The sequence below is a fragment of the Nematolebias whitei genome, chromosome 15 (genome assembly GCF_014905685.2).
Source record: "Nematolebias whitei isolate Nwh7 chromosome 15, NemWhi1, whole genome shotgun sequence".
Taxonomy (NCBI): domain Eukaryota; kingdom Metazoa; phylum Chordata; class Actinopteri; order Cyprinodontiformes; family Rivulidae; genus Nematolebias; species Nematolebias whitei.
Genome location: NC_056512.1, coordinates 33,722,852 through 33,747,207, shown reverse-complemented (window position 1 = coordinate 33,747,207; position 24,356 = coordinate 33,722,852). Strand labels below are relative to the sequence as shown.

Here is a 24,356-nt window from a genome sequence, read left to right as displayed (position 1 = left end):
GAAGTGGAAAAGCCACTTGAAAAGAAAAATGTAATTTGTCCTAGAAACGCGTTTGAGACATCGTAGGTGGTAATAGTGGATCAAATGAAAGATATTCTGTAGCTAAAGTGTTCATTTTGACCACAAAAATTGAAATATAGTAATATGTCACATTTTTAGTCATTACAATTTAAACTTAAGGATTTTTAGATATGTTAAACTTTTTTTTTTTATTACAGTCTCAATTTTGGAGGCTTTATTTTCTTGGAGGAATTTCATTTTCTTCTACTTTTGCCTAGTAAGGTTGCCATTTTGACTAGGATGAATGCTCTGAGTAATTACAGATAGGAATGTGATATTTGTTACAGGCGCCTGTGCAGTAAAACGGCATCATATAAACATGTTTTTGTCTTGAACTTTTTGAATTCATCATGTAAACAGTTTTGCTGCTGTGAACCCTGGTGTGTTCTTCACTTTTCAAATGGTGCGAGAGCTTCCCAGCTCGATGCTTGTAATTACTGTAAAAAGTGTTGGGTGTGCAGTGTAAAAGAAGTGCTGCCATGTTAGGATTTTGTCCTGAATATGTCAGTGTATAGAGACACGCAGAGAGGCGGTAATGCTGAGCAGTCAAAGCCTGAAGATAGGAACTGCACTGACATGTAGTAGGCTTCATTTATATCTATAACCTTTGCAAAACAAGTCATTCTAGCTAAGATGTAACCTGAGGTCTGCTAGAGATAATGGTGGCTTGTGTCTGCATGAGCTTTTCCCACTGCACTTATTGTCTTGGGTTACTTTGGTGACCTTTTGAATGGTGGGAGAATGAGGCTACGTTGGTTTGACAAAGGGCGAGCATAGACTGTCTGAGTCGTTCCTATTAGCTCAGGTTAGAGGTGTTACAGAGGCTAGCAGACTTTTGAGTCAGAGACGACAAATACAAAAAGGGTCACTCCACCCGAGAGACGGAGGGCAGTCGCTTCGGTTGTGATCTTTTAAAGTGTCTTTGCACTGTACGGCTCCTTTGATGTGCCCAAAGATTCATTCACAAACGCTATAGGTAAGGTGTCCAGCTGTGTGTTTGCCAGACAGTTCTTCAGCATGATTTGTTTCTCTCTTCCTTTTTCCCCTCCTCATCGTTATTCTCACCGCAGTATAGAGTATGACTCATACCAAAACAAAATCACTATCTTTATCTTTTTCATAGGAAAGATAAAGATAGTGATGACAGTCGTCTTGTGCAGCTTTTAAAGCTGCTGTCATATAAGTCCACGTTTCTGAGAGGAGGCTCATGCGTTTAACTTAGCACTTTAGCTAGTTGCTTTTTTTGTTCATAAAAAGTTTTAATATCTTATAATTTCAGTGTTTCATATAAAAATACAGTAAAGAAATTACATAAATATACATTAAAAGATGACATAGACATTGATTTAAAACAACAAAAATGATGAACTAAAAAAACATACCAGTCTAAAGACATACGTTAGGATTGAATATATAACAAAAAAGGTAATTCCAAAGACAATAGACTTAAATCCAGGAAGTGAAGAAAATCCAGCCTCATTTGTCTTTTCAACAAACACTTCTTGGTGTCAGATGGGAAGTAGTGTTCTCTGCTGGTTACTAAATAAAATACACTCAAGCCGTGTGATGACACAAGACGAACTAGAATAGGTGCAGTGAGAAACCCAAACCTTATAGGTTTCATCAGTCTTACTGTGATGCAATGGAAAACTTGTTTTAATCTAACTTTAACACTTTTAAAACTCTAAACTTAAGGAGCTATTGATTACACTGCTGCACCAAGAGAAATGCGTTGTTACATTTATCAACCCACAAGAACTGATTTAGGAAAATATCAGATTCTACAAATTAGTTTGACATTTCTGTAGAGCCTTATGCCAATATTGATGTTTACATTTTCATTCAAAAAATTAGAACAAAAAATGCTCAGTTACTGCAGCGATAAAACTAATGCATAATGAATGCGTGTTTACTGGAATTATAAGTCATGTCACTAATAACTTTGAACATGACAGAACACCGGATACGTTTTTATTTTATTCGTTAAGATTTAATCCATCAAAGTAAATAAAATGTGCATCTATATCCATGTTTTTAATACGTTTTAAATCCATCAACCAAAAATCAGGCGAGCTACGTTTCGCTAAAGCTCTGACCTGTCGGTAAACTGTTATCTACAGTCGAGTCCAAAGCATTTGGACCCCTAAACTGTGTCCCTGTTCTCTTTATTTATTTTATTTTTTCATTGTTATCGCATCTTGTCTAACTCATTCTGAAAATTTTCAGATTATATCAAAAGGAGTGTTACAAATAAGATTTATTAAAGTTAGTCTTCCTTCCCCCAAAATGTAGATTTTTCACGTCATCTGTATGTTTGATCTTCACCGTCTTCTTCAAACTGCTTAATATAAGAACCTGACCTGCTGTTGCTGCTGTTAATCTCAAAATCTGGATTATATGCTAAAGATTGTGTCTCTATATGATAACGAACTAAACATTTGAGTTCAGTTGAAGACCATCACATGCACAGGCACTTTGTGTGTTGTTTTTCCCACATGATTACGCGTGTATTTGATCATGCCACTTTAAATGAGCAGATCTATAGGTACATTGCTGGTCTGCGCTAACAATTTACTGTTGGTGACAGTGGGAACATTTAATCTTTGTTGCCCCAAAATGTGCACGATCTTGGCTGTAAAATCCTTTTTTTTTTTTGGGCTTGTGTTACTGTTTTTGCATCGTCGTTGGATTTTGTAAAAATTCCACAGAATTAGGAGCTGCCAAAAGCAACTGCTAACGTATGAGCCGAGATATTTTCATATGAAAACATTTATTAATCCAGCCATTGTTTATTTTACTATCAAACATGCAAAATCAAGTCAAATCAAAAATTGTATATTCCTTAAAGGCATGCACTTGCAGGCCAGAGTTTTAAACAAAGATTTTGTGCAATCTGTTTAATAATCAAATGTTCATTCAAAACAGCCCAAACTGACCAAAGTGCTGCACAGTAAACCCATAAATCGACAATTAAAAGTACTTTTATGATCTAATAAAATAAAATAAACAGAAGACACTGTAACTTAAAGTAATGTAAGGTAATTAGTGTCATTGTTGTAATTTTTTTCTCACAGTACAAGCTCTTTATTTCATAATTGAATGTATTAGACGGCAGTTAAACAAAGAAAGTTCAATTTAGGCTCTCTGGCTGCACAACAAAGATGTCCTCTGTGCACTTCTTCTTTAGTTGTTTCAGTAGAGCTGTGAAGTGACTGACAGCATAAGACTGTTTATCTGAACGTCTCCTGATTCAGAAGTGTGCATCCACATGGATGTAAGAATTACTTAGTCTTTAACTGTTTGCTTTAATTGACTTTTTAATTTAAAGCTTTTGGCGTTTGGCTTGATTGTCAGGAGGAAAAATGAGCTTTTGGTGGAAGTATTTTCTGTCTTTTTAAACCTGCAGTGCATCAATAACTAATATGGCTTAAACTGAAAGATCTGGTCAATCTATAAGATCAATAATTGGGTGTCTGGGGAAAAAAAGTCTTTATCTACAAACTGTGGCAGATAGTAGATAGGATTATTTTGCACAAGTTTAGATTTATTTATTTTTTTAACTAGAATTTAAGTCTATTTTTATTTACAAGCACAATTAAAAAATGTTACAAAAACCATTGCATAGCTATAAGAGAAAAGGCGACACACGGAGTCATTTATTAATGTGTACTAATGTGTGTGTTGTGTTTTTCCTTCAGTTTGTGGAGACGATCAGCAACAAGCAGACAGAATTAGAGACATTCATTGCTGAGGGATACAAGCAGGCGCTGTCAGAGGAGCGTCGCAGATACTGCTTCCTGGTGGATCGACAATGTGCTGTCGCCAAAAACAGCAGCGCCTACCATGGGAAGGTAAGTTACGGTGCCGCATCATCATAAATGTTTGTTATATTGTTCATTTATTAGCCGAGTCTAACCTTTGTAAGTAGATATCTTACTTTTATTAGCGGTGGAATTATTTATACTCATACTAGGAAGCTTAATGTACCTGATGTACTATTTAAAGTTATGCATAAACTTTGTTTTTAAGCATAATATGCAAAGACACATGGTTATTTAGCATATTATACTTAAAAACAAATTGTCTTTGTATTATGCTTCCTGCGGCTGTCATCTTCATTTTATTTGAAATGTCAACTGTAGAGCATTATTCTAGAAAAAACACTAAACGTTCATAATTTTTCATTCATTCAACATTTATTTACACAGGTTAATCCCATTGAGCCTCGGGGACTCATTTAGAGTCAGAGATTTATTTGTCATTTGCATCTCATGTGGTACTTTGTAAAAGAAAAAACAGCAGCACAAACATGAGTCTGTGTGAGCAGATGAGTACGCATGAACACATCAACATGAAACAGATCAGCAGCAACATGATGGGATTCTTCAGTGATTATTCTGGTTAGAGATTCATGAGCCCAACAGCCTCAGGGTAGAAGCTGTTCCTCAGTCTAGTGGTTCCACACTTAATGCTCCTTAACCTCCTTCCTGAGGGGAGCGGGGCAAAAAGTGTGTGTGCTGGGTGAGTGGGGTCCTTCATGATGCAGATGGCTCTCTTCCTGCATCTGGAGGTGTAAATGTCTGTGATGGTGGGGAGACCAACTCCCAACAGTCTTCTGTGCAGCCTTCACCACTCTCTGCAAAGCTTTTCTTTCTGCAGCTGTGCAGCCTCCATGCCACACGTTGATTTACAACAGAGACCTGAAATAATAAGAAATAAAAATAATAATAATACAATGTATCCCAGTCGGATCATTAGCTGCAAACTGCTCTGGTCTTGTCACGGTGAAATGAACCCAAATCATCAAACTCCACCACAATACTCGACAGCTGCTTTAAGGAGGTTTTAGCTGATGTGCTTTGACTTTCTTTTCGGTACCACTTTACAATAATGCTCCCCTTTATAGATGGCTAATAAATAGTTTATAAATGCATTATTAATTCTTCTATAAACACTTTATAAATTATTGTTTATTATGCATTAATTAAGGGTGACAGAGAAACAAAACTGACCAGTTTCTCGCCAAACAGTGAACCAAATCTGCCACATACATATTTCATCTATAGGGTTGTTATATTTAACATTTCAGACTGTTACTACCCTGTAAGCACAATAAGCATTTGTAAACTTACTTTTTTTTTAGGATATATTAGTTAGATACTTATAATGTAGTGATAAAGTACAATATAATATACTAAATAAATAAGTTTACAAATGCTTATTGTGCTTACTAACTTGGTCTGATATGTTAAATATAACGACTCTAGATGAACGATATAGGTGAACAGATTTGGCTCACAAGAAACTGGTCAGTTTTGTCTCGCATAATAAGCAGTTATTATTAATGATTTAAAAAGTGTTTATAGAGGAATTAATAATGTATCTATAAACTATTTTAGACATCTATAAGAGGAGCTTTATTGTAAAGTGGTACCTTTTTTTTTTCAAATGTAGCTTTGGGCATTCCGGCTGAACAACTTTAAATTTGGTCTCGTCTGTCTACAGAACCTTGTGCTACAGAACTTGTGGTTTGTTTAAAGGCAGCTCGCACGTTATTTTGATAGAAAACGGTCTTTCTTCTTGGAATCCCATCAACATGAATAAACATGTTTAGACCATTTTTAACTGTAGCATCACAAGCTTTACTGTTCAACATGAACAGTCCATAGAGTGAAATATGATAATTGTTGGTTTTTTTGTGTGTGTGTTTGGAAATTCCTTATCGTTTGACCTCAGACTGAACTTAATGTGACTTTCTTAGAAAATATCTCTGTTTATATTTGTGAATTATATTTCTCACAGTTGAATGATGAACTCCAAATTGATTATAGATAGACAGATTGGCAGAAACAACTATTATTGTAAAATCAAAGTCAATGTTGTCTTTGTTTCCTTTATGTTGTGTCAGCACTCTCCTGATTTAGTCTTTTCTATCTGGAGTACCTGAAAGCCTCAGATCATCAAATTGGCAAATATTTCAAGAAGTTTTCCTCTTCTGCAGCTCAGGACACTGTATTTATTTTATATTTATTTTTCAAGTGTCATTTTCTGTTTTCTCATATTGTTCAAATGGCGAATGGATGTGACTTCTGTTCCTTTTAAGCAAAGTTTAAATTTCATCACATATCTGCATTTCACTTTTTAAACTTGTATATAGAAGCATTAGCTTTATGTTTAACACATTATATGTTTTTGCTTCTTTTTTTATAACTCAATGTAATGTCCTTTATTTTTAAATTTTATTGAAATGATCTGTTTATTTTAATTCAATTCAGTTTATTTATATGGCGCCAAATCACAACAAAGTTGTCTCAGGGCACTGAACGGAAACATTCACATACATAAAAAAGCCAATTAGTAAAGTTTTCTATCTAAGGAAGGATTTTAAGACCTGGTGAGAACCTTGTGATTTTACTTTAGTCAAAGTACTGTATTTTTGTAGACGTTGAACAGCCTACAGACTTAAAACCATAATCCATCAAACATCTTTTGAGCATTTTGTTACCTTTTTGTGCAATATACTGTTTCACTCTTTCAGTGAAACCCTGATATAAGAAGGCACAACGATGCTGACTTTATTGTTAAATAATTGAAATAAAGCCTGGCTGAAACAAATGAGCATGGCTCTAAACTCCTCTGCATCTATGTTGTTTACAGAAGGAGTTACCGTACTTGCCGCCGTACATGTCGCACCGCCGTATAAGTCGCATCTGTCCAAATATGTCTAATAAAGTGGAAATAAAAACATAAATACGTCGCTGCGCCAGATAAGTCACATCTGTTGTGCATCACCGCTGACGCTTTGTCTTCGTTATGCGTCACTACTGACCACCCGGAAACGTGGGCCGGTGTTGTGCCAAAAATCGTTTTGCTGCCAAATGGCGGCCGCGGGAGTGTGCACTGGAGGACTTTAACAAGATTAACACTTAAAAACAATTGTTTGTTTACTCGAACGTATAGCAAAGTTGTGTCTCAGTTGAACTTTTCCTTAATAAATGCACTTTAATGGTCAAATCAGCTGCATTTTGCCTGGGCGGTGCGACAAAATGTAGCTGATTTGATGTTTGCTCCAGGAGTTCTGGAGCGAGACAAAGGTGGCCTGTATGGCAAGCCAAGTGTCTCATTAATAGCCACTTTTGCCTATTAGACACTTGGCTTGCCATATTGTCCAAGTGCCCTCTAGTGGCTGACAATGGTAGTGTTCAATATTTTCTAAGTCAGAATAAATGAAATCGTCAGATCTCAGCCAAAAATTGGATTATAAATATGTGGAGGTGGCACGTATATTAGTCGCTTTGGTGTATAAGTTTCAGGACTTGATAATTTATGCAAAAGGTGTGACTTATACAGCAAAAAATACAGTACTTGTTTGGTTTCCATTGTCATGTAAAAGAAAAATAAATAAGAACAAAAAAGAGCATCAGATTCATGGGTAATGGAGTGCATCAGTCAAATGGGATTATTGGTGGGAAGAGCCTGGAGGTGGCAGCATGAGGATGGGATGCGTGTTCACTGAGCTGCAGTAGTTTTTTATTTATTTATTTTCTTGGACATGTCTGGTCATTAATCAGTATGGGGGTGTGCGTGGGAAGTTTTCACCTTCACCAAACTAAAGAACCCACTCCCAGAAGGTTTCTAATGTGCAGATATCTGTATTACAATGAGGGGAAAACAAAGATTTGAGGCTCAGTGAAAGAACATTTCACAGTTTGTGTGTATATAAAACATATGAACAGATATTTTTGTTCAAGAACAAGTTTCAACAACTGAGGAGTCTTGTCCACAGGCTGTGGATTGCAGCTGTGGGCAGCTTGGTTAGTCTGCTATATCCACACAGCCCCTTATCATAGCTGCATAAAGGGCAGAGGTCAGGGATGCTCTATTTTTTTAAGACTGGATGGTTTTTTTTTTTTGTTTGTATAATTTTGATGGTAAGAAAAATCCCCACATTACAGCTAGTTTTACAACATCTTTCTTATTATTCTGCACTTTCTATTGTTTTGTTACATTTTCCTTTTTGTATTTTTATTTTTTTTACCTCAGGGTAAAGACCTTCTGACTCAAAAGATCCCAGTGTGGCAGCAGGCCTGTTCAGACCCAAACAAACTGCCAGAGAGGGCGATGCTTCTGGCCCAACAGATGAGTTCTGGTGCTCTCGGGGGCACAAGTCCTCTGCACACCTCCAAATCCAACCTGGTGATCTCAGACCCCATCCCAGGGGCTCAGCCTCTTCCTATCCCCCCAGAGCTGGCTGTTTTCATGGGGAGTGGCCTTGGACACCAAGCGGTGAGGAAATCAGGAGGGGTTTTTTTTACATTTACAGTTGCACTTAAAAATATCAACTTTGAGATAAAGTTTTGTGGAAATTGTTTTATTTTTAAGTTGCACTTGCTGCTAAGCAGTTATTTACAAAACTCACTTTTGATGGAGTATTACGAAGAGACATTCATGCACTGAATTAATGCGTCATGTTTCTTCCAGAGGCTGATGGGACCTGATGGTATGTCCATGGTCAATGGGACAACAGGAGTCCATGGTGAGGAATACTGGACAGAAGGGAGTAATATGTCCCAAGTCAGACCTCCATCCCCTCAAAGTCAGGCACAGAGCCAGTCTCAGCCTCAGAGACAGGTCAGCGATGTTTATTCCAACACCCTTCCTGTCCGCAGGCCTGCTCCTGCTAAGAACAAAAACCCAGTGGGTAAGAGATCCAAACATTCTTTGGAGTTGGTCATTCACTGAAACTTAAACACACAATGAAGCAAATATGGTTAGTTTCTTACAAGACTGCGAATTATTCTGTAGTTTGGTAAGCTGTGTTATACAAAAGCACATTTTAGAAAGTGCAACATTTAGAGTTCTGGCTGTGCTTGAAAATAAACAACTTAAATTAACAGTTCATGCCACTTTTATAATCATAAGTTATCCAAAACTCCACAGGAGAAACAAGGACCCTGCCTAGGTCCAGTTCTATGGCAGCTGGACTTGAGAAGAACGGGCGCTCCCGTGTCCAGGCCATCTTCTCTCATGCTGCAGGGGACAACAGCACCCTGCTCAGCTTCTCTGAAGGAGATGTCATCACTCTGCTGGTGCCTGAAGCCCGTGATGGCTGGCACTATGGAGAGAATGAGAAAAACAAGATGTAAATATTAATGTAGCCTGTATTTCCCGAGCTCATATTGTGCAATCCTAGTGTTTATTGCATATATTAAAATTAATTTCTCTCTTTTTACCAGGCGTGGCTGGTTCCCATTCTCCTACACACGAGTTCTGCCTGAGAGTGATGGAGATAAGCTCAGAGTGAAGTATGCGGCCCTTTTCATAAAAAGCCTGTCACCATAATAAAACCAAATGAATTGGAGTCTGATGCTGCTGTTTTCTCACAGTTCCAGCCTTCATCATGGAAAAAGCAGCAGCACAGGGAACTTGTTGGAGAGCGATGCATCGCTGCCCACACCTGACTATGGCCTGACTGCCCGACTGCTGGCACAGAGCCTAGCCCAGACTCGCCCACGGCCCTACAGCATGGCAGGCTTCGCTCCGCAGGTAGTGGGATGTGTAATACACTTGATTCTACACTTGTTACACTTGTTTAGTTAATTTGAAGCTACCATCTACTGTAGATCTTTGTTGTATAATTGAACATGAGTAATCCTGCAGTAACTGAAAAACATTTCTGGTTTCTGCTGCCACCTAGTGTTTCCACCTCAGTACAACGCTTACTGTTGCCATTTTTTACAGCCTGCCATTGAGGATTATGACAGCCGCTTTGCCACAAGGTAAGTGACATATCCACCTGTCCCACCAAATATTGGCTCATGCTGTATGATTGTCACTGCTTTAAACTGCCAGACACTTACAGTTGAGATAACATCAGATTAAATTGCAAAAACCAGCAAGGCGACTGCTTCACTTAAATCTAGTTGTTGCGTTTTAATTCCATTTGTTATAATTTAGAAGATTATTTTTCTAAAGAAAGGTAAAAGCATTTCAGTGCTAAACTTAGAAGTAAAGATGCAATAATCACATACTAGTGTATTTCTTTATTTTAATATACACACTTGTGTGTGTGTGTGTGTATTTGTATGAAAAAGTTGATTTATTTCAGTAATACCATTCAACAAGTGAAACTTGTATATTATATTCATTCGTTATACACAGACCGACATATTTCAAATGTTTATTTTAATGTTGATTATTATAAGTGACAATGAAAACACCAAATGCAGTATCTCAGAAAATTAGAATATTGTGTAAAGGTTCAATATTGAAGACACCTGGTGCCACACTAATCAGCTAATGAACTCAAAACACTTACAAAGGCCTTTAAATGGTCTCTCAGTCTAGTTCTGTAGACTACACAATCATGGGGAAGACTGCTGACTTGACAGATGTCCAAAAGACGACCACTGACATCTTGTACAAGGAGGGCAAGACACAAAAGGTCATTGCTAAAGAGGCTGGCTGTTCACAGAGCTCTGTGTCCAAGCACATTAATAGAGAGGTGAAGAGAAGGAAAAGATGTAGTCGAAAAAAGTGCACAAGCAACAGGAATAACCGCACCCTGGAGAGGAAGGTGAAAGAAAACCTATTCCAAAATGTGGGGGAGATTCATAAAAAGTGGACTGCAGCTGAAGTCGGTGCTACAAGAACTACCATGCACAGACATATGCAAGACATGGGTTTCAGCTGTCTCATTCCTTGTGTCAAGCCACACTTGAACAAGAAACAGCGTCAGAAGCGTCTCCCCTGGGACTGCTGCTGAGTGGTCCAAAGTTATGTTCTCTGATTAAAGTAAATTTTGCATTTACTTTGGAAATCAAGGTCCCAGAGTCTGAAGAAAGAGAGGAGAGGCACAGAATCCACATTGCTTGAGGTCCAGTGTCAAGTTTCCATAGTCAGTGATGGTTTAGGGTGCCATTTAATCTGCTGGTGTTGGTCCACTGTGTTTTTCCACAGGGCGGCTGTGGCTGAGTGGTTAGACCAGTCGTCCTCCAATGCGAGAGTTGGGGGTTCGAATCCACCAGCAGTCAAATGCCTAAGTGTCCCTGGGTAAAACACTGAACCCCTCATAGCATCTGATGTGTGTCCCATCGGTGTATGAATGTGATCTAAAGTACTGATTAGTCTCTTTAGAATGATTTGTTCAATTAGCTTTGTAGAGATCTAGTAGAGTGCTGTATGAATGGGTAAATGAGGACACAGATTGTAGTGTAAAGAGCTTTGAGTATCTTGAAATAATATAGAAAGGCTCTATACAAGTACAGTCCATTTACCATTGACCATTTTCTGAGGTCCAAGGTCAATGCAGCCGTCTACCAGGAAGTTTTAGAGCACTTCATGATTCCTGCTGCTGACCAACTTTATGGAGATGCCAATTTCATTTTCCAACAGGACTTGGCACCTGCACAACGTGCCAAAGCTACCAGTACCTGATTTAAGGGCCATGGTGTCCCTGTTCTTAATTGGCCAGCAAATTCGCCTGACCTTAACCCCATAGATAAACTAAGGGGTATTGTGAAGAGGAAGATGTGATACACCAGACCCAACAATTCAGAAGAGCTGAAGGCCACTATCAGAGCAAGCTGGGCTCTCACAACACCTGAGCAGTGTCACAGACTGATCGACTGCCACGCCACATTGCTGCAGTGATCCAGGCAAAAGGAGCCCCAACTAAGTATTGAAACTAAGTATTGAGTGCTGTACATGCTCATACTTTTCATGTTCATACTTTTCAGTTGAACATTTTTTTAAATACTTTTTATTTATTGGTCTTATTAATGTTCTAATTTTCTGAGATACTGAATTTTGGGTTTTCATTAGTTGTTAGTTATAATCATCAACATTAAAATAAATAAACATTTGAAATAGATCAGTCTGTGTGTAATGAATGAATATAATATACGTTTCACTTTTTGAATGGGATTACTGAAATAAATCAACTTGTCATGATATTCAAATTTTATAACCAGCACCTGTGTGTATATATGTACACACACACACACACTTTTGTTTTTTAGATCTTGAACATTACGTTTTTTTATATACATTTTTACTTTGACCTTTGGCCCCATTTATTTTATGCATTTATTCATTAACTTATTCATAGTTTAGTTGAATAGATCTAAATTACTGTAGTTTTAAGAAACTCTTCGTCTTTTCTGTTGTACACTGTTTGATTTAAACATTTTTGCTGGCTTTTTACTTTTCCACCTAAGGCAATTTTAAATCATTCTTAATACTGATTGTGGTTTAGTAGGATTATTTTCCCCCAGTTTCTCAGTTTTATCAGATGAGTGTGTTTAGCTTTAATCTAGTTAAGTTCTTGCTCACTCTCAAGTTTATTTGATGAAGCTGAGGTTAGAAAATATACTGTGCTTCTTTCTGTCCAGTCAGGCAGTACATCCTTCTATATATGTATATAAATGTGTGTAAACTGGTTTATTTGTGTTTGGGGAGGGGTAATTGTATGAATGAGTGGGAAATAGTTAAATGTCCTGGACTGGCTGTATAATTGTACTGGTGTTTGGAGTATACAGTATGTGTTGTGATGGTAGACATCATGCTGACCTCATCTCAGTCATCAGTGCTCGTCAGCCTGGGGCTTTGAGCACCAGTGTCAAGCTTTTACACAAACACACTCCTGTCTGCTCTAAATGTTTGTGAGTTTTAATTCTGTATCAGTATTTTGAGACAACACTGTCGTGCAGGGTGTATTCACCCAATCTGATTAATCCTACATCCCTCCAGCTACAGACATGACGTAAAAATTTCCTCATCAACAGCAACTTTTTTTTAAATATTATTTTTAGTGTATTTGAGAAAAAAAAAAAATCCCAAATTGTAGAACACATTGTTCCAGCAAACATGTGGTGTTGATGATGGAATTGAGTCTGATCTTCCTGATTTTGGTGGGTGGATTTGGAGTTTGCAGGTGGGGCGAAACAGATTTCTTGACCCCTCACCTGCACTTCTCCTTAAACCCACCCCGCCTCACTGTGCCTGTCTTGTCTCTCTCCATTTCTCTGAGTGTGTCCGACCTGGCAAGCTTCCTTCTCTCTTTGTTCCACAGTGACAGTCCTGATGGCAAATTGATTTCGACTGTGTGAGAACAGGCATACAGACAGAAACAGAGACAGCTCCGGATAGCACAGGGGCCTCCTCCTCCCCATCTTTCCTCCCTCTTATCCTCCCTCCTGTCCACTTAGCTCCACCTCTTCCCCTTCTGCCTCCACACACACCCCTTCTCCAAATGGAAGAGGCCAGTTTCATCCCTCCTTTCTGTCCTCTCTTCCTCCCCGGGTCCCTCCTTTCCTCCTGCTGTCCGTCCTGGGTGCTGCTGCTGGTGGCGTCGGTGTGGACAGTAGCGGCTGGTGGGTGGAGGATTGCGTTGAGCGAGAGAGCCTGAGCGGGGCCTACCTGCTCGGCATGCAGCGTTACGGACTCTGAAAACTCTTTGATCGCAGTCCACCATCATGGACGGATCTCTCAAGAGACTGCCTTTGCTACTGCTTGTCTTTCATGCATGTACATGGTTGTGTCATTTTTGTCTAAACCGAAAGACATGTTCATGTACTGTACAAGTGCCAAAAGACTTCAGTGTCATCGTACTTAAGCCACTTACTGACGGCCTTTTCAAGCACCTTGGGGCCAAATGTTATTCAGTTCTCATCCAAGACAAACGCTCAAAAAGCTTTGTTCAAAGTAAAGTTCAGAGGCTGTCCAGCAGCTAATGTTTCTGTTACGAGACATTCCCATAGGTCCTGCTGTGCTTCCTTGTGTCAGTGCTCAGATTTTCTGTCCAGACGATGTCATGTTTGCCTTACTTTGCTTTTGATCCCCTTCCTTTATGAAACACAATATATGTGCAATGAAGCAAATTTTGAAAGTTTCTACATTTAACGTTATATATAGCTATATCAAATATTTTTTTGTCAATTCAGTTTGCTTTCTCACATTAAAATGTGTGCTTGAATAACCTTTGCACCTACAGATACACAAACGTTTACAAATAAACTACCGTATTTTCCGGACTATAAGGCGCACCGGATTATAAACTAAACAAAACAGACAAGTCAAACTTTATTCAACTCATTCACAATAACCACATACAATTGGTTCGAGGTCAGTAAGAACAACCAGGTTTAATACATAAGGCTCACTGTGGATTTTTGAGAAAATTAAAGGATTTTAAGTGCGCCTTTATGGTCCGAACAATACGGTAACAAATCCTGGCTGAAACTACTTCCGTTTTATTTTTGGTGACGTTAAACCCCTTACACCAATTTTCTTTAAATGATTTTATCATATTTTATTGATCACCTGAAGCTGTAGTGATCTGCGCGATCTTTCAATGAGTATCCTCAATTACAGCTGTTTACATTTACAGGTTGGGAAAAAAAGACGGCTTTTGCAGCTTTTCTTGTTATTTATTATTGTATTCCCTGAGTGACTCTGTAATGTTTCCCTTTTTCTTTTTCCTTTTTTCTTTTTTTCGGTCTTTTCTTAAAAAATGAACACTAACATATTTGTAGAATCAACGAACACCTGCTGATTAGCAAATGTTTATCTAATGCATGCTGTGGAGGAAAACTGGAAAATGTGATGCTAAAAAAAATTGACCTTGAATGTATGGTGACTTTTTACGAAACTATTCTAAATAAAACACACATCTATATATTAATAAACAGTCTGGTCTGTGGAGAAGTCTGTTCTGCCAGTGAGAAGGCATTATTTACAATTTTGTTTTACTTTTTTTTGTTCCCTTATTGAATATTAAAAAAAATGAGCACTTTTGTGAGTAAATCTCTGTCCCGGCTGTGCACGTTTCATCCCTGCACCTCCCCCAGCATCCACAGCATCTTCGCTGTAGAGAATGTGTGTGTGGTGTTCAGTGTGTGTATTGTACCTGAACTTTTCTGCCTGCCTAGTTTTATTTTATTTTTTTTTCTTGTCTGTGAGTTGTATTTGGAATATCAAAAGTAGACATTCTGCCAGATGTAACCCGTTTTTTTTATATATATATATATTATAATTTAATTTACATTAAAATTTGTGTTCAGTTAAAAATGGGTTTTGCACATGGTATGGCATGTTGAGCATGAAGTGTGCACTCCTGCGTTGCATTCGTCATTCCAGCTAATTATGGTATGTTCATCTTGCATCAGACTAACAAGTGTCCAACAAATTGTGATCCATGCATGATGTGAGATATGAACCATTCAAACCCAAAGGTTCTCTTTACCTTTCAGTTTGGGTCCAGAATTATCACGGTTCTGAGGGAACAGGACCTCCGTAAGTCACCAGTCTCCATCGTCTCCTAACCAATCATTCTTTCTTCACGTTGTTGCTGCCTGCTTCTGCTTTCACTGGCTGGGCAATGGAAATCCTTGTTTTTAATTGTTTTTGTTTTTGCTATTGTTTGATTTGCACAATCCAGCAGTCTTTGGGTTTTATTTTTATTTTTCCTTCCTAACACGATCGCACAGAGAAGACACTAACCCTCCATGCTATCACTAACTCTTTTTCATGGCTGTATTTTGTTTTTTCTCACCCCATGCCTGCGCTCACAAAACATTTATTATTTATTTACAGTTATTCAATAAAAAAAAAGGGCTTGTGGTACTAAAATGACCTTTATGTATATATCAAAAATAGCTATTTTGTTCATGCTAACTAAAAGTGTCCCCTGTCCCACCCCTCCTCTCCCCGCAGTGACCGCTCAATAGAGATCTTCCTCCGGCCCACCTTCACTGACGACCGATCTGCACCCATCTACTACTAGCAGCCTGCTGCCCCCCACTGTTCCCACTCATGGCTACATAATAGCCATCACTGGCATGCTTTAATACCACAGGAGAACCAAGAGATGGGATTCAGGGGGGAGCTGTATTGATAATCAAGAACTGGGAATTTAGTTACTTTGCTCAGAAAATTAAAGAATTTCCAATAAATTTTTCTGAAACTGCTTTTACCTCTACTGAATGTCTCGGCCTGAACAGTCAGGAAGAAACCGTGGCAGTAGACCGTATTATAGTGAAATCAGTTCTGTTGAAGGTACGGCTAGGAAGTAACTAATTATCTGCACTTCTATTATAGGATTAGCTTTTTGTTTTAATTTTACACTATACACGACAGATTTTATTTGGTATTATTTACATTATTTAGGAGTGAAGGCTCAGTCTGCATTACTTTGAGACTGGAGGGTAAACATGAAATGTTTGGAAACGATTCTTCCAGCATGAAATTGGTTTGAATGGAGAAGCACAAGCGGCTCGAAGCAGACGGTTTGTCACGTAACTATAAATCCACATCTGTTAAATTATATAGGAGTTCATAGGTAATAGTTGATGTACAGTAACCCAGATGTTTAATGTGGGAACTGTGCCTTTTTGCATTATTTTTTATTCATATATTGGTTTCTGTTCTATAAATTGGTTTAAGGGAATGTGCAGCAGACTTCCACAGGTACTTTTATGATCCTGAAATTATTGATGGGATTGTTTCACCTTTTTGTTTTGTTTAATTTTCGTTTTAGCTCTTTTTTTTTTTTTTTTTTTTTGCTCAAGCAAGCTTCCGCATAGTGCAGTTGCAGCTCTACAGAAATACAGATGTATATTCTGAAGTGCTTATCTTTCCCTCTATTTGAATTTCAGCAATATCTAGTCTGGCAGACTCTCAGAAGATGGGGGGAAATGCATATATAACGGGATTGTTTTTATTTAATGTTTAGCTTTAAAAGGAGTATTAGTTTTACAGATAAGGTACAGTATTGTCATCGTTTTTGAGCTTTCATTCTCAGTATTACACGGTACACTCATGTGGGACATGAAACTGAGAGAAGCTGTTTTGATACGATGTGAAGATCAAGATGAAAGTGAGAAGCACAAAATGTGTATATGAATGGTTGTGTGATTGAGCTGACGTTGAGTTGCAGCAAAGAAAGTAAGTTAGAATTTTTATTTTTTTTATTTTTACAGATGAGTCATTTACACTGTGTGATATGGGCTTGCTTTATTTACAAATCTAATCTAGTAAACTAGGCTTTCATTTTAAAAAAGCTTCTTCTTTTTTTTTACACTTTTATATACGTGCATACCGCTCATCTTCATTTCTCATGTTTGTCCTCGTTTGTATTATACCTGTACTGTACAGAACATGTGTATAAATTATCTTGTCTAAAATAAATTTAAATGTGCACAATTGCCCCTTTTTTATGTGTTACATTGTCACGTTTTGTTTGTACCTACAGATCTTTGACATAAATTCAAATAAATCTATCACAAATACAAGAAGGGGAAAAATTACTTGAATTTATTCATTTATATGTATATATTTGAAGGGGATGGATGGTACAACAGCCATGAGTGAGGAACAAATGGAAACGGTGATGTTACTCCCAGTGCATAACTCACCTTCTCCAAAGGTATCTGCTGCTCAGACCAACGGGCTTTTCAATATTTCTTTGGCAAATTTGAGACTGTCATCCTGCATTAGTTACCGTTTCAGAATGGTCATACAAAAATGCTGGCAATGTTTCTGCACAGCTTGAAAAGGCAAGTTGGAAAGGTAAGATATTGGCACTCGGAACTACAGAACTAGAGAGAAGGGATCTGTCAATACAGCAGAAGTAATTCAAGTCAAGCTACCAGCTACATGATATAAGATTCATACAATGTCTTTTTCTGATTGCTTAGTTCATACACGTCAGGCTCGGGCATTCAGCACAAGGTAGTACATAATTTGTGTATGAGATTTTTAAGCAAGAGATGCATAAAAAGAACAGACATTCAGCATGTTGATGCCACTGGAACAAGTGGAAACACCTCATTTTCTGATTTCACTTCAATGATTAAGAAATTACATTAAAAGACCAATATGTTTTCAAACAAAGCTGTAGCTATCACCAAAAACAGAAAATCAAATTTTCTGCTTATTTTTAATCCAGGATGGGCTACATAAAGTGCAGCAAAGGCTGAAGAATATAGTGGTGGCAACACTTTTGATTTTCTGTATCACAGTCACCATGATCTGTATACGACTTGCATTTATGTCACAAGCTCAGCTCAACCACCAGCATCACCACCAGTCATGGCTGGTGTTTTAAGATGTGTCGCTTACGGTGGCCCTGAGGTGGAAATGAGCATTTGAAAAAAATGAAATTACATATGGGGAAAAAAAAAAAAAAAAACCTGAATTACATTAAGCCAAAGCGGAAGTGGCTGAAGTGGAAGTGGTCAAAGCAGAAGTGGACGGAATTGCATTTGAAAAAATGGAATTACAATCCCTCATTTATCACGGGGGATCCGTACCCTGAAGTCCCATGATAAGTGAAAAACCTCAAAGTAGGAATAGCAGTACAAGTAGTAGCCTAAGTAGTAGTTTATTTTAGTGTCTGTGTGTGTGTATATATTAAGGCATTTTAAACCCCACTCTTGTAATATTCTAAAAATGTTTCTAAACTCTAAACGCTCTAAAAGAGCCACAGAATGTCATGATTTCCCTCTGCCCCCGCTGCTCTCAGCCACCTGCAAGTGTTCTTGGCCACACCCACTTCTCCGCTCTGCACAGAGATCAGCTGATCAGCTGCAGCAGGAAGTTTATCCTGCAGTGTGGGCTGCACAAAGGTGCAGCAGGAAGCTTTTTCTCCAGCTCTGGGCTGCACACAGGTGCAGCAAGTGCTAAATAATTTATAATTTATTTTGAATTGATAAAATCCATGCCGATTATGCGTCTCATCCATCAATCACCCATTTGTGTGTCATGTCAATCTTATTTTGAAAAACTGCAATAGAGTGAGTTCGCGATAAACGAACCGCCAAGTAGCCAGGAACTACTGTACATTGGAAAAAAACGGAATTACATTAAAACAAACTAAGTGGTGGTGTGCGTGCGTGTGTGTTAACTTTATTAACAATACAAACTCATGAAGGATGTGGGGTCTGTGCCATTCATTCAGTTGTTTTTTAATTGAGAATCCAATATATATATATATATATATATATATATATATATATATATATATAATTTAAAGACTTATTTTGTGTATTCTGTTTTATCAAACGTAATTCTGTTTTTTTCTAATGTAATTCTGGCCACTTCCACTTTGGCTTAATGTAATCCATTTTTTCAAATGTAATTTAGTTTTTTTTTTTTTTTTTTCAAATTTAATTTTTTTTTTCCCAACATACTGTAATTCCATTTTTAAAATGTTTTTTTGTTGTTTTTTAAAATGTAATTCCATTTTTTCAAATGTTAATTTACACCTCAGGGCCACCATAGTCGCCGCTTCTTTTGCAAAAATCGTCGAGTCTGACGTTTGAGGTCTGGAACAGTCTTTAGTTGATGAAAATAGCTTGAGCAGTGGAATGCGTAAAGGCAGCCAATGAAAGGAGGAGCAGCAGCTATGATGCACTTTTTTTTTTAGGGTTGGACTTTAAGAATGGTTTCTATTTTACATTCTTAAAGAACTGAGTGGTCACCAAAAGAAACTGGTGCAGCACTGAACAAATAATGTACTGTTGTGTGTGTGCTGTAAGTTAGAAGTACAATAATAATCTTTATATATTTCTGCAAACAAGATAACTTCAGACTCTGGGGTTGCTGTTCTTGCACCATTTTTGCTTTTTCTTCACGGAATAAAAAGTGTGCAAATCAATCAGGTGTCTGACTACAGTATGAGGCACTGTCTCATAAAGGGTCACCAAGTCAGATGTCCCAAATTCTGATTAAAAATAAATCTCTGTAAATCATCTAAACTAAGATCATGTGATTTCTCTGTGTTTGAGATGAACTTCTCTTGTCTTCTTTAACGACTGCTCAGTCCTTTGGATCATCTTCACCATTACCTGTTGGACACAAGTGATGGAGGTTACTTCATAAAACATCTTCTACAGATATAAACAAATAAATGGCTGAACCAATAACTTTCATCTTGCAGTGGCCATTTTAAAGCAACAAAGTTGTTCAAAAATGGGTGTAGATTACTGAGCAGTCTAAGCAACATAAAGGAAAGGTTTAAAACAGACCTGTTGAGCTTATGTGGGTGTCGGACACATGTGTGATAGAGAATCTTGAGACCATGAAACGGTTATGTGGCACGGGGACAGGTTTAGGAGCTTCATCGGCATTGGAGGTGGATGTGGGAGAGGACACGGGGTCAGGGACTGTGTGAAGTGAAGGTGGTAAGGGCTCAAAGGAACGGTCATCTTCCCAATCACAACTTCCACCTGAATGCATGCAGATGGCCAAGGACACTGATAAATCCAGAATACACAGTCATGGATTGTAAAAAAAAAAATGTGGCATATGCTCTCACCTTCTTCAGAGGTGTTTTCATCGGCTTCCTCAGAAACACAATGAGGATCAGAGGACTCGGCTTTGAGCTCTGAGTCTGAAGGCTCCTGCTCACTGGACTCTTTTCCTGTGGAGAATGAATTGTCAGCCAGCTCTCCAGTGGGGCTCTCCTGAAAGTTAGAAAAAGCAATTAAATAACTGTTTATGCAAAAATAGAATAAATCAACTCTGACCTATCATACCTGGTCAAAAAGAAACACTGTGACGTCATCGAAAAAGGACACCGCTTTCTTCTTTGTCTCCAGCTCATCACAAAAGGACTGGGTGAGGAGGGTGGGCATCTTCAGGAGACCGCGGAGGTGGCTCGCCCTGCTGCAGTCACTCACCACCACTGGTACTGTGGTGACATCCTCCTCACTCTCCTCACTGTCTTCATCTTGGATGTTGTAGGTTCTTAGCTCCTCATCAGACTCGCTGTCATCAGAGTCGTCTTCATCCTCCGCCTCTTCCAGCGGAGCTCTTACATCTTCTCCACAAAGCTCCAGCAAAGATGAGGATGTGGAAAGGTCATGATGACCATTAGACTCTTCACACAGGCTGTCACTTTCACCTGCATCTATGTCTTCAAAGTCTTCCTCGTTGATGTGGACGCATTCTGCTCTGTTTTCTGTGTCCTTGTTGATGAGACTGTTTTCAGGCACCTCCTTTTCATCAGGGGATCCACCATTTTCTGTTTCCTCACAGGACTCCTCTCTGCAGTCATTTATGGTGCATCCAGAAAGCAATGAATGGACAGAGTAGCAGCCTTCTGCTCCCCTGCTCCCCTCACTGTTTGTGGTGGCTTGGTGGACAGAAGAGCAAGGTTCTGACCCAGTGGAGGAGCCTACATCTGACGTAGGCTCATTCGCTGAGTGCTCTGTCTCCAAACCGAGATCCTCCTCTGCAGGGGCAGACTCTTTGGTCAGGCACCCACCCATCTGTGGAGGAAATGGTGACAGCATGGACAACCCAGGGGTGGAGAAAGTGTTGTGTGAGTTAGAGTCAGCCTCTGAGAGATTCAGCAAAACACTACTTTCAACGTGCCTCAGGTTAGTTAAACTTTCTCCGTTGTTGATTTGCCTTTCAACAGAACTGTCTTCTACAGAGTTAAAAATATTAGCTGAGCCATGATGGTTCTCTGAACCTGCAAAGAACTTATGGTTTCCCTCATTGGGACTCCTCTCATTTTCTGCATCATAGTCAGAGAAATAAGCGGAGTCCCTGTATGGATTCTTGCCAAACAGGCCTTTTACATGTAGCTCTGAAGTGCTTATGGAAGTGCCGACCCCCTGCCCTAAACTAACCTGTAGAGCAATTTCAGATTCTCCACCAAGCACCGGGCCATTCTCACCGCCCAGGGGATCTCCAAGCTCTTTGAAGATAAACTCTGGGGATTCGTTGTTTTCTGTGTCATAGCCACTATCCAGGGATTTAGGCAAGATGGGGATATTGAAAGGATCTGGGCTGAAGCCCTGGGAACAGGAGCTTGTCACAGATGATGTCAGGTTAATGGCATCCACAGAGTTAGAAACCCTCTCTTGATTTTTCCTTGGGCTGAGGTCGTCCTCCTCAACCTCGCTCAAGTCAAGGTGGAAGTCAGCAAAGATCCCTGATGTGATATCAGTGATGTCATCTTCATCATCTTCACTGTAGTCAAGTTCAACCAGGCAACTGCTGGACTTTCTTACCCCCACTCCACTATCCAATGTTCTGCTGCCTTCTGAGGTCTGTGCATATGTGAGCCTCATGCTGCTCAGACCAAGCGATGCTTCAGTTGAGATTCCCTCAGCGATCTTTCTCTGCCCATCAGACACTGTTTGACCTGCCTGAGGCTCCTTCCAAGAGCACGGGTACTTAAAATAACTTGCCTCAGGTGTCTCGGTGTACAACCCCTCTCTGTGAGGTAATGATTCATATTTAGCTTCCATTTGTCCACCCTTTGTTTCACTGGTTGTGTTTGAACTGAGGAGAGAGTGAGTGCTTTGTGAGTTGCTAAAGTTTGTATGCCTTTCCACTTGAGCTGAGGTTTCTCTCTCTTTGTGGCATAAGTGGACGTATGAGTCTAACTTGGGCTCACAAGCAGTACTCCAACCAGAACAACCTCCACTGCCCTTCAAGCTGTCACAAGGTTTAGAACTCTGGAAGGTTCTTGTTGTGGCCTTGGTTAAAGACCATAATTCCGTTGTGTTGGATGGAACGTTCACAGAAATGTCCCTTCCACTGCCTGTCTGCCTGTTGTCAACACTCAAGCTGTTATTGTTTGCTGAATGGTTTGAGATCCAGTTAGTGGCCTCTCCCTCAGAAAACAAGTCAACTTCTTCTTCTTCACTTCTCCGCCGCCCCAACAACAGGCCATCATCTGTTCCTATATTTATATCAATGTGATTAAGAATGGGAAAGGTCTTTTTTAGTGAGCCTACCTGACTTTGGAAGCTTTCGTTAACTGTGTTTGTTTCGAGGTAAGGATCGCAGAACCCTAAACTGGGGCTGCTAACAGCTTGTGATAAACTCTGTGGATTTTCAAAGGGAACCTCAGGATGCAAAACAGCTGTTTGGGACTCTGGTGATGTTTTCAAATCATATGAAGAGGACTGTTTATGTGTCTTGAATACTGCTGACTGTTCACAGTGGTCTATTTTACTGAAATCAGATGGGAGGGAGTTATAAGAGTGACCTAACTTTACAGGACGGTTGCCAGATGAACGAGCGAGCAGTGGCTGCATGGTTTGCTGAATTGTGGGACTTGAATCAGAGTAATTTAATGTGGTATTGTCAGCAGTTGACCAGTAAGCACAAGGCTGTGCTGTAGAAGAACCAGTGCAATTCTCAGAATATGATCTGATGTGAGTAGTTTCCAGTCCTGAGCTGTAGTCCACAACATCATCTTCTAGCTTGATGTTGCATTGGACTGGTTCTTCTATGCGAATGTAGTATTCACTGCTAACTGAGGGGCTGTGGGCACTCAGCACTGGGACAATACCTGTATGTTCAGGCTCATAATAGGACGGGGATACGCTTGATGTCAGACTGTCAGTCTTGCAGCCCCCTGAGGAGCTTCCTGTGTTTGAATAATAAATATCCTGGTAGTGTGGGTTTTCCTGGCCTAGTTTTCCACTAGAAGAAGAAGAGCAGTAGGGCTGTTCGGCTCGGGCTTGTTCCCATTTGTATTCAAAGTTGAGACCGTGGCTTGTCTCAGTGACAGTCAGCAGGTCATCCCCAGTGTCAGACTGAAAGCTGTCTGAGAAGTGCTGAAGAAGAGGGAAGGAGGACGAGGCAGAAGAGGCCAGCTCCACTGTCTGTATTTGCTCTGCAATGGGGACGTCAGCAGAATTGGATGTGGGGGTAAGGACCAGGGATGTGGAAGAAGCTGTGTGTGACGTGCTACCAAGTGAGTTTGGTCTCAAGACGTTCCAGCGTTGCTCAAAGTCTTCCTCAGCTTCACTAGAGCCTTTGGCACACAGGTATGTGACCAAAAGGTGTACCTCCTCAATACTGGGTCTGAGCTCTGACTGTAGCCAGCAGAACTGCATCACCTCATACCTGAAACAAGTACAAAAAAGTTGTAGTTGGACTACTCTCAAGAAGGAATTTTATACAAGATATTTTCAAATAAATAAATGTGTTCTTCCAAGGCAGAAGTTAAAGAGTTGATCCGAGAGAAATAAGAATGCAATTTTAAAAAGAACTCCAGAAATCAGCACTTTTTACCAGCACCTGGCACAGATTTATTGCTCCAGTCAATGGCAGAGCATTTGGAAGAGGTGCAGTGCAGATGCTGACACAGTTAGAAGATCTTCTTCGTGTGTCAGTGTATCTTAGTACCAAACATGCTTATTCCACTGACGGACAACAGTGACAAAAAATAATGGATATAAACATGTTTGGGAGACTTCCAGGTAAAGATAAATGGGGCGATTTAACTCTGGTTGACGCTGAGTGGATCATAAAGAATAAAAAGGGTA

General features: G+C 39.3%; 2 protein-coding genes across 2 annotated transcripts in view; one reads left to right on the top strand and one right to left on the bottom strand.

The window, feature by feature from the left end:
* The window catches only part of baiap2a (BAR/IMD domain containing adaptor protein 2a), a 66,161-nt gene extending 49,557 nt beyond the window's left edge, over window positions 1-16,604 (top strand). The window contains exons 7-14 of the mRNA XM_037689032.1: window positions 3,759-3,911; window positions 8,104-8,346; window positions 8,542-8,761; window positions 9,001-9,202; window positions 9,297-9,365; window positions 9,447-9,606; window positions 9,802-9,839; window positions 15,775-16,604. Of these exons, the coding sequence (XP_037544960.1) occupies window positions 3,759-3,911; window positions 8,104-8,346; window positions 8,542-8,761; window positions 9,001-9,202; window positions 9,297-9,365; window positions 9,447-9,606; window positions 9,802-9,839; window positions 15,775-15,844 (1,155 nt within the window). The 3' untranslated portion in view covers window positions 15,845-16,604. The remainder of the gene's footprint in view (window positions 1-3,758; window positions 3,912-8,103; window positions 8,347-8,541; window positions 8,762-9,000; window positions 9,203-9,296; window positions 9,366-9,446; window positions 9,607-9,801; window positions 9,840-15,774) is intronic.
* Window positions 16,605-19,275: 2,671 nt separating this feature from the next.
* aatka (apoptosis-associated tyrosine kinase a) overlaps window positions 19,276-24,356 on the bottom strand; it is a 37,577-nt gene continuing 32,496 nt past the window's right edge. Inside the window, exons 11-14 of the mRNA XM_037689031.1 lie at window positions 20,598-23,934; window positions 20,378-20,525; window positions 20,088-20,288; window positions 19,276-19,907 (exon numbers count right to left, since the gene is read on the bottom strand). Coding sequence (XP_037544959.1) covers window positions 19,879-19,907; window positions 20,088-20,288; window positions 20,378-20,525; window positions 20,598-23,934 — 3,715 coding nt within the window. The 3' untranslated portion in view covers window positions 19,276-19,878. The remainder of the gene's footprint in view (window positions 19,908-20,087; window positions 20,289-20,377; window positions 20,526-20,597; window positions 23,935-24,356) is intronic.